General features: G+C 44.1%; 1 protein-coding gene across 1 annotated transcript in view; it reads left to right on the top strand.

The window, feature by feature from the left end:
• Positions 1 to 15,957, top strand: part of popdc1 (popeye domain cAMP effector 1) — a 61,322-nt gene that overhangs the window by 33,500 nt on the left and 11,865 nt on the right. Inside the window, exons 8-9 of the mRNA XM_073055341.1 lie at positions 2,052 to 2,160; positions 6,831 to 6,998. Coding sequence (XP_072911442.1) covers positions 2,052 to 2,160; positions 6,831 to 6,998 — 277 coding nt within the window. The remainder of the gene's footprint in view (positions 1 to 2,051; positions 2,161 to 6,830; positions 6,999 to 15,957) is intronic.

The following is a 15,957-nucleotide window of genomic DNA, read 5'->3' as shown; positions in this document are numbered from 1 at the left end:
TTCAGGGAAAACGTTATAGATCAGAGGATTCCACCCTGGGATCTATGGACCCCTTGCTTAATGGTATTGGTCCATGGTATAAGAAAGACTGGGAACCCCAGTTATAGATGTAGTCTCGAGTCTTATTGAACTGCACAATTAGCAGCATTCAGTGATGGCTGCCTTGAAAACAAAGATGGTTCGAAGTGAAGCAGTCTTACAGTCATTGCTTTGCATGGATCAGAATGGGACCTTTTGCAAGTTGGCTGTTAATTTCCCCTTCTATTCTCCAGCACTCTGGGACTATATGTGGTTCATTTATATAGTACCGGAAATACGGAAAGTTAGATCCCAAGTACTTGTCAATTGAGTGGGGATAAAATGTGAAGTGATAAATTCACAAAATTTCAGAGGGCTGGTTTATAATTGAAAGTCTAAAATTTTACACCTTCCCTGCTGGGTATTTCTAGAGGAAATTGTGCAAGGTGAACAACAAGGCCAACTACATAGGATGGAGAAGACAGAACCCATCCTGGTGCATTCCTGGTTTCACTGCTGCAGTATGGGACCTGGACACCTATCTTCACCCTTCGTTTGGCACGCCCACACTGTGCACAAAATCGCCGCCCCTCCATTTCGAGCCCAGGTCCCTGGCACTGCATCTGTCTGAATTCAAGCCCCTGACCTATCTGCCCAGCCTCTCTCCCACTCTTCTGAACCCACCCTGAGAGGGAATGGGTGAGTAAATAGGAAGGTGAAAAGATTCAGTTTAGTTTCTAAATGAGCGGAAGAGGCAAACGAGTTTCTTCGATGATCTACACAGACTACTGAGAGCTTAGTTAAATCACTGCAACTTTTGTTTCAGTCTCTGGGGAATTTAGAATACAGAAGTGAGAACATGATGCCTCAGTTATTTAGTACAGAGTAGTGGGATATTTCAAGTGGTGCAGTGTAGCATTTATCAATAGATGACTGAAAGGTTCTTTGCAGAGATATTTATAATCTTTTTGGCTTAATTCCAGTCCTCTGCTTTCCAGCTTGGGCGGAAAGCGAAGGGCAAACCAGTTGAGGAGGAAGTCCGGAAAATGCACGCATGAATGTGGGACGTGATTTGCGTAATGCAAGGTTGAATAATGTATTAATTCCGGCTGGCGTAGAGCATTCTGTCACGCTCCTGATGTGCTTTAATACATTGTGCAAAAGCTCTGAGGTATCAGTCAGCAGAGGTCACCCAGTCTCCAACCTGTTCTTGTGACTGCTGCTTTGGTGAGGCTGGTCCAGTTAACTTCTTGTGGTGTTATTATCTCTGGATGTTAGTGGCAGAGGACTTGGTGATGGTGAACCCAATTTTACCATTCTGAGGAAGAGCCATGACCTGGAGTAATAACTATACTTCTCTTCCAACAAATGGTTTTTGTTCAGCTGAGTGTTTCCAGGTTTTAATTGTTACAGTAGTTCACTAAGTGTGGCTAAGTTCACTAAGTTTTGCTACAACAAGTGTATGGGACATTGGAAAAAAAGTTGAATTTCCCCATGGGGATGAATAAAGTATCTATCTATCTATCTATCTATCTAAATAGGCCAGAGGACCATTTGAAGAATTTAAATTTCCTGATATGTGAATTGATAGATTATGAGTTATAAATAGGATAAATACAGGGTTTTTCCACTGAGGTTGAGTGAGACTAGAACTAGAGGTCATGAGTTAAGGGTGAAAGGTGAAATGTTTAAGAGGAACGTGAGGGGGGACTTCTTCACAGAGTGTGCTGAGTGTGGGAGGATCTGCCAGTGGAAGTGGTGAATGCATATTCAACTTCAACATTTAAGAGAAGTTTGGGTAAGTGCATGGATGGGAAGGGTATGAAGGGCTATGGTCCAAGTGCAGGTTGACCAGATTAGGCAGACTAGATGGCGAAGAGCCCGTGTTTGTACTGTCATGCCCTCTGACTATGACTCTAGAACTAACATTTCAGAACTGAGATTATTTCACCAGAACTGTTATATGATTGCTCGTCCCCAGTTGATAAGTCATACTTGGCTAACATACTTAAAGCAACTCTTTAACTTGACAGGATGAAAGTTTCTTATCGTGGTCACTTCTTGCACAACATTTACCCCACTGCTTTCATCGACTCACCGGAATTCCGATCAACTCAGTTGAACAAAGGAGAAAAGTTCCAGGTAAAGCAGAAGCTTTCGCCATTTCAGGGTCGGCATGGTTAACGTACTGGAAGTGACTGAACTAAATAAGAGTGAAAAAGTCGTTGCTGATAACTTGTTGATATTGAAGTGCTTAAGATTGTAAAACACTTTGTTGTATGATCTCATGGGATCGTACTTGTATGGTTTGGAAATACATGGAGACACGGGACTGCAGATGCTGGAATTTGGAGCAATAAACAATCTTCATGAGGAATTTAACGGGTTGAGCAGCGTCTGTGAGGGGGAGGGAGTACGTTGGAAGGAACTGTTGGGAGTTTTGGTTCCTGATGTAGGGTTTTGACCAGAAACGTCGACAATTCCTTCCCCCCTTACAGACGCTGCTTGACCTGCTGAGTTCCTTCAGCAGATTGTGTGCTTCATGTGGAAATATTTCTTTGATATGGATGTGTGTGAAACAAAAGCAGAAAATACTGTTAACACATAGAATGTCGATCTGTATCTGTGGAGCCAAGAAAAAGATTGCAGTGAAGAAGATCAGAATTTTCCTATCTCTATTTGCTTATCCTATGGAGTGTTCCAGGATTTTCTTGAATTATGCTTCTTAGGCACTCTTTGTTAGTTTTCTAGGATTAAGCTCTAGATTGTTAGAATGTATGGAAATACTCATTGTTAGCCACATGCAGTAAACAGTAAACACATCCAGAAAACAGTAAATAATCAACACATCCAGAAATTCCTTCTTATAATTTATATTTTAATAACTCCCTGTTCCTTTGCACCTAATTCTTACACAAAAGAGCAAAGGTGTTTTCTCAAACTTCTGTTGACCTTGCGAAGCAGTGTCTGTGCAGATGCAGTCTGTTCTCCTTCCTGCAAAGAGCCAAAATCTCCGGTTCGGTACTGAAAGCCTGGGTGAGCTGCATTGGGTCATTTTTGAACCTACTTTTCCAGCCAGAATCGAAAGATTTTCAGACTTCTGTTTATAGATGGCGTCTGGCATGACATAGAGTCAAAGAGCATTGCCGCACAGAAACAGGCCCTTTGGCCCATCTAGACCATGCTGAATAATTAGTCTGCCTGGTCCCATCAATACACATTTGGATCTTAGCCCTCCATACCCCTCCCATCTATCTACTCCGTCCAGGGTTGTGATTGCAGGATTGCTCCAATTTCATGTGCTAGGAAGATCATACAGTCTAATACGTGGCTGAGGAGATGTTGGGGTGGGGGGAGAGGTTGTCAGATTTTAGGTTCATTGGGCTGTCTTCTAGGGAAGGTGGGGCCTGTACAGACGGAACAGTTTATACCTGAACCAGAGGGGGACTGTTATTGCTGTGGGAAGGTTTGTTAGTGCTGCATGGGGTGGGGGAGTGGACGAGAGTTGTGGGGGATTGGAACCAGAGTACCAGAGAAGGTAGTGGAGTGGTTGTGGGGAAGGATGTTGTTAAGCCTACATACAGTCAGGAATTGAAACGTTGAGCATGGTGAGACTAATATTCTATGTTGTGTGTGTTTCAGTGCAAAGAGTCTTGTAGGAAAGGCAGATGAGCTTGGGGCGTGGATCATAGCTGGAATTATGATATTGTAGCTATTAGTGAGACTTGGTTGTAGGGCTGGCAGCTCAATGTTCCGTGGCAGAGCAGGAGGGGAGGTGTTACTAGTCAGGGAAAATGTCACAGCAGTGCTCAGTCAGGACAGACTGGAGAGTTTGTCTGCTAAGGCTATGTGGGTGGAATTGCGGAATAAGAAAGGGATGATGGTGTTAATGGGCTTATATTACTCCTGTGTGAAGAGTAGCACGCCACACGGTCTTTCGTTCTGCGCCTTGTAAGGCATGAAAATGCCCGACGCTGACCTCTCGGGCCTGAGTCGACATTGTGTGTGTATTACAGCCGGCAGGATTAGAGTAGCAAACTTGTACAGAGATTGCAGATTGTTGCAACAAACATAAATTTGTGATAGCAACACGCATACAAAGTGCTGGAGGAGCTCAGCAAGTCAGGCAGCATCTTTGGAAATGAATGAACCGTCAATGTTTCGGGCTGAGACCCTTCATCAGGACCGGAAAGGAAGGGGGAAGATGCTGAAGTAAGAAGTGGTGGGGAGGGGAAGGAGGATAGCTAGAAGGTGATGGCTGAAGCCAGGTGGGTGGGAAAGGCAAAGGGCTGGAGGGGAAGGAATCTGGTAGGAGAGGAGAGTGGACCACAGGAGAAAGGGAAGGAGGGGCACCTGGGGGAGCTGATAGGCAGGTGAGGAGACGTTAGAGGCCAGAGAGTAGGAATAGAAGAAGGAAGGGGCCGGGAGGAATGAGCAGATGGAAAAATTGATATTTATGCCATCGGGCTGGAGGCGACCTAGGTGGAGCACGTCTTACTGATGTACAAGAGGCCACATTGGGAGCACCGGATACAGTGGACAGCCCTAACAGATTCACAAGTGAAGCGTTGCCTCACCTGGAAAGTCTGCGGCCATGAGGGAGGAGGTGAATGGGCAGGTGTAACACTGTGGCCACTGGCAGGGATAAGTGCCAGGAGGGATATAAGTGGGGAGAGATGAATGGACAAGGGAATCATAGCCGAGAGTTGGGGGGGGAGGCAGGTAAAGATGTATTTGGTGGTAGGATCCCACTGGACATGGCACAATTTGCAGAGAATGATGGGTTGGGTCCAGCAGCTCACGGGGTAGTGGATAAGGACAAAAGGAACTTTATCCTTGTTAAGCTGGTGGGAAGATGGGCTGAATGCAGATGTCGTGAAATGGGGGAGATGCGGGTGAGGACGGCATCAATGGTGGAGGAAGGGAAACCATATCCTTTGAAGGAGGAGGACATCTCTGATGCCCTGGAAAGGAAAGCCTTATGCTGGGAACTGAAGCTGCAGAGACGAAGGAACTGGGAAAATGGGATAGCATTTTTATAGGAGACAAGGTGGGAAGAGGTAGAGTCAAGACAGCCGTGAGAATCAGTAGGTTTATAAAAGATGTTGGTAGACACATTGTTTCCAGAGTTCGATGCAGAGATTGAGAAAGGGGAGGAGGTTGTCAGTAATGAACCAAGTGAATTTAAGGGCAGGGTGGAAAGTTAATGAAATTCACAAGCTCTGCATGTGTGCATAGTAGGTTATTTTAGCTTTCCACATATTCTTTTCAGCTCCTTTTTCCCTCTACGCAATCCATTGTCTCTTCAGGAACTATGGCACACATCTGGGAGTGAAGCATCATAGCCATTCATGAGGTTAGGCTTTGCCTTGTAGGGAACATGAGGGTGAATTTCTTCACAGAGATTTCAGAGTGCGGAATGGTTTGCCAGCGGAAGTGGTAGATATAGCCCATAGGCATGGGCTATATAGTCCATAGCCCTCATAATTTTGTATACCTCTATCAAATCTCCCCTCAATCTCTTACACTTCAGGGAATTAAGTCCTAACCTAGTTGGTCTTTCACTACAACTCAGGTCCTCAAGTCCTGGCAACATCCTTGTAAATCTTCTCTGCACTCTTTCAATCTTATTGACATCTTTCCTGTAGGTTAGTGACCATAACTGCACCACAGTACTCCAAATTAGGTCTCACCAATGTCTTATACAAGTTTCAACATAACATCCCAACTCCTGTACGGAATACTTTGATTTATAAAGGCCACTGTGCCAAAAGCTCTCTTTATGACATTATCAACCTGTGACACCACTTTCATGGAGTTATGGGTCTGTATTCACAGATCCCTCTGGTCTGGTGCACTCGTTAGTGCCCTACTCTGTAAACCAAATACAAATTTGTCTTTCAGTCAGTTTCAATGTACTTTATTGTCGCACTTTCCAGGAATTAAGAACACTGCCTCCTGATTTAAAAGGTGCAGGTTTATAATGCTGCCTCTTTGTTCCTCCTTATGACTCAATTGCTCTTACTTTATGCAGTGCAGCATGCAACCAATTTGAAGGGTTAATTTTTGTTGTTTTCCCCGTGTTCTTCAGGTAACACAAGTAATCCATATGCTTAATGCATTGTCTTGTGGTTACAGAATAAGGTGAATTGGCCATGTGGTTTAGTATCAACGTCACCACGAAGTTACAACTCTACTTTTGAAGGCCAGTGAAAATGTTGCATGCATCCCCAAATAATGAGTTGCAAACCTTCTGCGATGTCTTTGTATGTTTCGTTCAGGGGTTCCCAACCTGGGGTCCAGAGACCCCTCGGTTAATGGTAGGGGTCCATGGCATAAAAAAGGTTGGGAACTCCTGATTCAGAGGGTCAAACAACATGATCCCAGGACACCACTGTTGTGAAATTAAATGTTGGGCACAGAGGGGAGGGGGCTTTGGTGACTTACAGCTTCACTTTATTTCCTCTGTGAGTGAATCTGATCACGATCTTCACATCCCATTGTTCATGGTCAATATTGGAAGTTACATGTGGAGAATGGGTAAATAGTGTGTAGGTGCAGACTCTCCACAATCCAGCATTCACAGTACTATCAGGTTTCATGGTTATCCCGTCTCTAAACAGATATGTGCTGGGGCTTCCTAATGGATTAGCATCAAATGCTTGTGCTTTAAATTATTATTAGCAATGCATCGTGGTTGGTCAATTCAGTCCTTACTGTCCACTGGGACTAAACTGATGTATGTTTAACAGAATAATGTGAGACAGTACAGGACCATAATGATGTTTTCCGTCCATGTCCTTTCTCTTCAGGTAACTATCGTGGCTGACGATAACTGCAAGTTCCTTTGCTGGTCCCGAGAGAGGCTGACTTTCTTCCTGGAGTCCGAATCCTTTCTGCAGGAAGTATTTAAGTACCTAATAGGCAAAGATATCACAAACAAGCTGTATTCCCTGAATGATCCAACAATAAGTGACAAAGTAGGTATTGGTCGTGTGTGCTTGAATATTCTGTAAAGTACCCGTGAAACTGAAGGCATTAAAGATACTTGGTTCTGAAGTATTTTTCATGAACCATGTATATTATGAATATTTAATATATCACAATATATGCTAACTAATCACCAACGATGATGCACATTTTGAGTTACTTTAAAGCATACAATTTAAGTTATATGTAATACGTAGGCTGTATGATAATAAGGTATGAGGTATGTGACTTTATTAAATTAATTTTTAACCTCTGTTAATCCAGGTTTCAGTGTTATTTCTGTTTCTATAGAGGCATAGAATCACAGGACAGGGAAACAAGCCATTTAGCCCAACCTGTCCATTCCAACCAGTGGATACTTTCTATATTAATCCCATCTTTCAGCCTTCGATCTCTTAGACAATTTTAAGTGTTCATTCAGTCACATCTTACTCAATGATCCAGATTCAGCCAATCACTGCCAGAATACCACGTTCTGCATTTGATGTTGCCTCTCTGACTGGAGGCCTGTGACTAAGTGGTGTGTCGCAGGGATTGGTGCTGAGTCCATTGCTGTTTGTCATCTACACCAGTGATCTGGATAATAATGTGGTCAACTGGATTCAGCAAATTTGCAGATGAGACCACGATTGGGGGCTGGGGGGGGGGGGGCGGTGGTGTAGTGGACAGCGAGGAAGGTAAATAGTGAGACAGCGAGGATTGGGTAAATAGGGTAAATGAGATCTTAAATGGGTTTTTTGCATCTGTATTTACTAAGGAAACTGGCATGGAGTCAATGGAAATAAGGCAAACGAGTAGTGAGGTCTTGGAGGTGTTTGCTATCTTGAGGCTAATCCGAGTAGATAAATCTCCAGGACCTGACAGGGTATTCCCTCGGACGTTGAAGGAGACTAGTGTTGAAATTGCAGGAGCCCTGGCAGATATATTTAAAATATCAGTATCTACGGGTGAGGTGCCGGAGGATTGGAGGATAACGCATGTTGTTCGGTTGTTTAAAAATGGCTCTAAAAGTAATCTGGGACATTATAGGCCGGTAAGTTTGACATTGGTAGTAGGTAAATTATTGGAAGGAGTACTAAGAGATAGGATCTACAAGTATTTAGATAGACAGGGTCTTATTAGGGAGAGTCAATGTGGCTTTGTGCATGGTAGGTCATGTTTAACAAATCTGTTAGAGTTTTTCGAGGAAGTTACAAGGAAAGTGGATGAAGGGAAGGCAGTGGATGTTGTCTACGTGGACTTCAGTAAGGCCTTTGACAAGGTCCAGCATGGCAGGTTAGTTAGGAAGATTCAGTTGCTAGGTATACATGGTGAGGTAGTGAATTGGATTAGACATTGGCTCAATGGAAGAAGCCAGAGAGTGGTAGTGGAGGATTGCTTCTCTGAGTGGAGGCCTGTGACTAGTGGTGTGCCACAGGGATCAGTGCTGGGTCCATTGTTATTTGTCATCTATATCAATGATCTGGATGATAATGTGGTAAATTGGATCAGCAAATTTGCTGATGATACAAAGATTGGAGGTGTAGTGGACAGTGAGGAAGGTTTTCAAAGCTTGCAGAAGGATTTGGACCAGCTGGAAAAATGGGCTGAAAAATGGCAGATGGAGTTTAATACAGACAAGTGTGAGGTATTGCAATTTGAAAGGAAAAACCAAGGTAGAACATACAAGGTAAATGTTAGGGCACTGAGGAGTGCAGTAGAACACAGGGATCTGGGAATACAGATACAAAATTCCCTAAAAGTGGCGTCACAGGTAGATAGTGTCGTAAAGAGAGCTTCTGGTACATTGGCCTTTATAAATCAAAGTATTGAGTATAAGAGTTGGAATGTTATGGTGAGATTGTATAAGGCATTAGTGAGGCCGAATTTGGAGTATTGTGTGCAGTTTTGTTCACCGAATTACAGGAAGGATATTAAGGTTGAAGGAGTGCAGAGAAAGTTTACAAGGATGTTGCCGGGACTTGAGAAACTGAGTTACAGAGAAAGGTTGAATAGGTTAGGACTTTATTCCCAGGAGCGTAGAAGAATGAGGGGAGATTTGATAGAGGTATATAAAATTATGATGTGTATAGATAGAGTGAATGCAAGCAGGCTTTTTCCACTGAGGTTAGGGGAGAAAAGAACCAGAGGACATGGGTTAAGGGTGAAGGGGGTGAAGTTTAAAGGGAACATTAGGGGGAGCTTCTTCACACAGAGAGTGGTGGGAGTGTGGAATGAGCTGCCAGATGAAGTGGTAAATGTGGGTTCACTTTTAACATTTACGAAAAACTTGGACAGGTACATGGATGAGGGATGTATGGAAGGATATGGTCCAGGTGCAGGTCAGTGCGACTAGGCAGAAAAATGGTTCGGCACAGCCAAGAGGGGCCAAAAGGCCTGTTTCTGTGCTGTAATGTTCTATGGTTCTATAAAGACTAGCCAAGTTTGCAGCAGGCTCTGAACCAGCTGGAAGAATGGTCTGAGTGGCAGATAGAATTAATGCAGTGTGAGGTGTTACACTTTGAGAGGACCAACCAAGGTAGAACTTACACAGTGAACCAGTAGGGCAGTGATCAGTGTAGTAGAAAAGAGTGATCAGGGAATACAGATCCGTAATTCCTTAAAAATGACGTTATTGGTACGGTTGTATAATTGGCCTTTGTAACCAAAAGTATTGAGTACAGGAATTGGGATGTTGGTGAGGACTAACTTGGAGCATTTTTGTGCAGGTTTTGTCACCCACCAACAAGAAAGATGTCAATAACATTGAAAGAGTATAGAGAAAATTTACAAGAATGTTGCCAGGACTTGAGTACTATATTATTGGGAAAAGTTGAATAGGTTAGGACTTTTCTCCCTGGAGAGGGGAGATTTGACAGAGGTGTACAAAATTATGAGGGGTATAAATAGGGTAAATGCAAACAGGCTTTTTCCACTGAGATTAGATGAGACTAGAAGTCGATGTCTTGGGTTAAGGGTGAAAGGTAAAATGTTTAAGGGGAACAAGAGATGGAACTTCACTCTGGCTGGTGCCAGCGGAAATGATGGATACGGATTCAATTTCAACAGAATTTCAATAGGACAAAATTTTAAGAGATTTTGGGTAAGTACATGAATGGGAGGGGTATTGAGGGTTATAGTCCTGATGTAGATTGATGGGACTAGGGGAATAAAAGCTGGCACAGACTAGATGGGCTGAATGGTCTGTTTCTGCAGTTTAGTGCTCTGTGACTCTATGTCCTTCAATAGTTTGGTTTCACATTTAATGTTCTCTTTATTGTTCTCTAATGTTATTATTTTTTGGCCGTACTCTGAATTCTTAAACATTCCTAAACCTCAGGCTTCTCTGACAAGGAATATCTTTATAACAATTTTATTAATTTCAGTTTGTCAAGTAATAAGGTTCTGTTGGGTGTCACATCCTTTGAGGAATCTTGTCTGATAATCATGCGCAAGTTTTAGATATGAAGTGATAACGGTCTCTGGTGCGTTAGGCGAGTTTCAGATCTCGCTCAATGTTTTACTGTGCAGCCATGAGTTAGGATAGCTATGGACAAAAGAACCATCACTGAGTTTTGTTTTTCTAATAACATGGGTTATAATAATATCCAATATGTTTCTCCATCAAAGAACAGCTTAACTTCCATCAGCTTTGTGAACGATTGCCACAATGGGTGGGTGATTCATTATACCTGGTTTGCAATGAATTTAACAGCATGAGGATCTGTAATGCACTTCATGTGGATCTACGTGAGGTTCTGTGTGCTTACGTGCGCCAGTACCTGTGAGTAAGCATTTGACAGACCAGTGGAATGGGTCTGCAGGGCTGAAGGCACATTCTACCATCTGGCAACTTGGTTCATGGCTGCATTCCCGACTTGCGAGCTGTTCGGTATCCGAACGGAATGATGCTGAAACCTGGAGAGAGCCTGTAGAGAAACAAATTATTTACAAATTGGATGTTTCCAAACCAGCAACATTAAATGCCAGTGGCAATTTACAATGCCAGGATACAGTGCTGCGGCTGAATTTCTGTGCAGATGGATCTAATCATAAAAGTTTTACTTGCTCTCCTGATCAGCGTATGTTCTACAACCTAAAGGAATAGACACAGAATGATACACAGGCATTGTGATAATTTTCTAAGGGGGAGAAAGCTGTTGCAAAACTACTTTAAAAACCTGTTTATTAATTAGCCAGGCTGATTGGATGTTTTACAGAGTAATAATCCTTTAAAGAGAATGAAAAATTGATTGTAAAATCTCAATTTGCTGATGAATGGTACATTACTAATTAGCCACAGTGTTTAGTTCCTGTTGAGTTGCCATGTTTGTTGTTTTATTTTCTAGCCTGGTGAATATTTGGGGACAAAATACCGGGTGCAGCAAGAATTTCACTTGTGCAGAATGTTTACATGAGCGGTATCTTGTCAACAGTGAAGTGGCTCTTTCATAGATTCAGATAGCAAATAGGCCTTAAGAAAGATTAAGGATATTAGGTGAAAGCTGAAAGGTTTAAAAGAAGTGTTCAGAATCTGAAGATTGTTGGCAAGGCCAGTGCTAATTGTCCATCCCCACTTGAGAAGATGGTGGTTATGTGGCCTTACCAAACTGTTGTGAAAGTAGTGAGGGCATTCCCACAAAGATTTTGGATAAGAAGTTCCAGCATTCAGACCCTATGTCGATGAAGGACCGGTGATACATTTTCAGCCCAGGAGATGTGGTGCAGGTGGTTCTTTCCCAGTGCATTGGAACCCTTATCCTCCTTGACTATCCAGTTTGCAGTTTTCGGAGGTGCTGACGTGCTGTGAGTACATTTTGTGTGTGCCGGTGTGGATGAGGTGCTAATCAAGGAGGCCACTTAGTCAGGGATCATTAAGCTTCCTCGATTTATTTTTGTTTGGAGGTACAGCACGCAATGGGTGCTTCTGGCCCTTTGAGCCGCGCAGTCCAGCAACCCCCGATTTAATACTAGCCTAATCACGGGATAATTTACTATGGCTGACTAACCTACGCCTTTAGACCGTGGGAGGAAGCTGGAGCACCGGGAGAAAACCCACACATTTCACGGGGAGGACTTACAAACTCCTTATGGAGAACGCCGGGATTGAACTCCGAACTCTGATGCCTCGAGCTATAACGGCGTCGCGTTAGCCGCAACACTACCGTGACGCCTTCCTGGGTGGAGCTGGAGCTAGAGTCACCGGTTTAGAAAATCATGTCATGCTTCTGACTTGTAAATGACAACAGGTAACTCACTCAGGACAGAGTACACAGTCTTGTTCTTGAGCTTCCCTATTTTTATGTGGCAGACCCTCTTGATTTCTGGTTGTTGGTGACCGCCAGCATGTTGGTGGGGAAATGGACGATGGAAGCATCATTAAGTACCAAAGACAGGCATTTTCTCATTAGAAATGAATATTGCCTGACACATTCGAGGCACACGCCTGTTGCCCAGGATTTGATACATGCAGCCAAGGACTGCTTCATTTGCAAAGGAGGCAAACGGCCCTTTTCTCTGACCTGGTAATGGAAGGCAGTTTATTAGTGTAGCCGCTGAAGATGATTGGACCTAGTTGGTAGGTTAATTGGCCGGTTGGTATGTTAATTGGTCATTGTAAATTGTCCCGTGGTTAGGCCAAGATTAAATGGGGAGGGGTGTTGCTGGGCAGTGCAACTTGAAGAGCTGATACTTTGCTGCTCCTCAATAAAAGTTCTTGTCTTTTCTCAGTTGTGGCTGGCGTTGAAATGAAATCAAGATATTGCAGAGTAATCAGCAAGTCCTGGTATTTGAACAGGAGCATTGTCATTTAATTATTTGAGAGTGCGGCTTGCGAAGAGACTAGGCCTCCACAGGGTACAGTGTTAATGGCAGGATTCTCAGCAATGTGGAGGAAAGGAGGCTCCTGGGGTCCCTGAATCTACAGATCCCTTGAAGTTGATGGGGTAGTTGAGAGGTCTTCGTTGCTGGGGGATTGAGTTCAAGTGCCGCAGGATAATGTTGCACGGTAATCTAGTTAGAACCACTTGGAGTTCCTCATTATAGGAAGGACATAGAAGCTTTAGAGAGGGTGCAGAGGAGATATAGCTGGATGATGGCTGGGTTAGAGAGCATGACCTGTGGGAGAGGTTGAGTGAGCTAGGACTATTCTCTTCGAAGTGAAGCAGGATGAGAGGTGACTTGAGATGACATTCTTCGATCAGCTTTTGAAGACGTACGGGCAGAAGCTGAAACAGGAGGCGGCCATAGTAAAAACCGTCCACTGTTGGTCTGACCAATTGGCCTCCATGCCGCAGGACTGCTTCGATGATGTCGACTGGAATGTCTTCCATGATGAGGGTGTCTCCCGAGTTCACGGATGGAGTCACGTGCTTCATGCAGAAGTGCATCGACGATGTTGTCCCCCAGGAGATGGTCAGGGTCTTCCTGAACCAGAAACCATGGGTCAGTAGTTCCGTGCGAGCAGCACTTCATGTGCGACACAGAGCTTACACTGCAAGCAATCAGCAGGAGCTCAAGAAAAGCAGCTACGATCTGCGCAAAGCAATCAAGGCTGCGAAACAACAATACAGGGACAAGATTGAGTCAAGATTCACAACGAACAGCACACGTGACTTGTGGCGAGGGTTGCATACCATCGCAGACTTCAAAGCCAAACGTTGTGATGCTGCCAACATCGCGGCCTCTCTCCCAGATGAGCTCAATTGCTTTACACTCGGTTCAGTGTCACTAACGCTGAGCCTCTGAGGAAAGCCACTACTTCAACCTGTAACCTGGTCGTCTCTGTGGTGGAGGTACACAGATGTTTCTAACGAGTGGACAGTCGCAAGGCTGCGGGACCGGACGGCATCCCAGGGTGGGTACTCAGGATGTGCGCAGCACAACTGGCAGGTGTGAGTGTAGAGTGCCCTCCTGCTTCAAATTATCCACCATCGTCCCTGTACCAAAAAAGACCAGGGTAACATGCTTGAATGACTGGTGTCCTGTCGCACTCACCTCAATAATAAGCGAATGCTTTGAGAGGCTGGTCAAAGACTACATCTACAGCTTGCTGCCACCCACACTGGACCCCCTACAATTCGCCTACCGACACAACTGATCGACAGACAGCGCAATGGCCGCTGCTCTATATACCGTTCTTACACATCTGGAGAAGAAGGATGCTTATGTGAGAATGCTGTTCTTGGACTGTAGTTCAGCATTCAACACCATAATTCCATCCAGGCTCGACAAGAAGCTCAGAGACCTCGGCCTTGACCCTGCCTTGTACAGCTGAACCCTGGACTTCGGCAAGTGGTAAGAGTGGGCCCCCTCACCTCCACCCCTCTGACTGTCAACACAGGAGCCTCTCAGCAGCTGTGTACTAAGTCCCCTCCTTTACTGTCTGTATACCCATGACGGTACCACCACCCACAGCTCTAATCTGTTAATTAAATTTGCCGATGACATTACATTGATTGGCCTAATCTTAAACAATAACGAGGTGGCCTACAGGGAAGAGGTAATCTCTCTGACACAGTACTGTCAAGAAAACAACCTCTTCCTCAATGTCGCAAAAACAAAGGAGCTGGTTGTGGATTACAGGAGGAATGGAGACGGGCTAACCCCTATTAACATCAATGGATTTGGGGTTGAGAGGGTAAACAGCTTTAAATTCCTCGGCATCCACATCACCGAGAACCTCACGTGGTCTGTAGACACCAGTTGTGTGGTGATAAAGGCCTCTTTCACCTCAGACGGTTGAGGAAGTTTGGTATGGGCCCACAGATCCTAAGAACTTTCTACAGGGGCACAATTGAGAGCATCCTGACCGGCTGCATCACTGCCTGGTATGGGAACTGTACCTCCCTCAATCACAGGACTCTGCAGAGAGTGGTGCGGACAGCCCAGCGCATCTGTAGATGTGAACTTCCCATGATTCAGGACACTTACAAAGACAGGTGTGTAAAAAGGGCCCGAAGGATCATTGGGGACCCGAGTCACCCCAACCACAAACTGTTCCAGCTGCTGCCATCTGGGAAACGGTACTGCAGCATAAAAGCCAGGACCAACAGGCTCCAGGACAGCTTCTTCCACCAGGCCATCAGACTGATTAACTCACACTGATTTGAGTGTATTTCTATGTTACATTGACTGTTCTGTTTATTATAAATTACTATGATTGCACATTGCACATTCAGACAGAGACATAATGTAAAGATTTTTATTCCTTATGTATGTGAAGGATGTAAGAAATAAAGTCAATTCAATTCAAGATGGTAAGAGGAATAGACAGAGTGAATAGATTCAAAATTGTTTAATGACATTTTCAGTACACAAGTGTAAAGGAGACTAATATAATTATTATGCCAGATCTGATGCAGAACAAAAAGAAACACAATATGATAAAGAATAATAATAATAAAATACAATAACTATAAGTAAATAAGATAGCTTATATCCATAGATTGTTTGTATATCCATAAAGTGATACTAGGCACAGGAGTGTCTGTACCTAAGGTGACTCTGACAGGAAATGATAAAGTAGTGGTGGTTGGGGGGTGTGGAGGAGTGGGTTCGTGGACGGAGGTGTTGATCAGCCTCACTGCTTGGGAAAAGTAACTGTTTCTGAGTCTGGGGGTCCTGGCATGGACGATACGTAGCCTACCCCCCGATGGTAGTGAGACAAACAGGATGTGTGGGATCCTTCATGATGTTACTGGCCTTTATCAAGCACCTTTCTGTATGGGTCGGCTGGTACCGGTGATGTATTGGGCAATTCTAGCTATCCATTGTAGAGTCTTCCTGTCCATAACAATGTAGTTTCTGTACCTGCAGTGATGAAGCATGTTAGGATGCTCTCTACTAACGCATCTGCAGAAGGACGTCAGTATAGATGTGCATATTCCAGCTGTTTTCATCCTCTTCAGAAAGTAGAGGCATTGGTGAGCTTTCCCGCTTTGTTTAGAATGTGTACTCAGACCATAAAAG

This window comes from Hemitrygon akajei, chromosome 9, assembly GCF_048418815.1.
Source record: "Hemitrygon akajei chromosome 9, sHemAka1.3, whole genome shotgun sequence".
In the NCBI taxonomy this organism is placed as follows: Eukaryota; Metazoa; Chordata; class Chondrichthyes; order Myliobatiformes; family Dasyatidae; genus Hemitrygon; species Hemitrygon akajei.
Note: the sequence above shows the minus strand (reverse complement) of the source record. Positions and strands in the feature narration are given on the sequence as shown.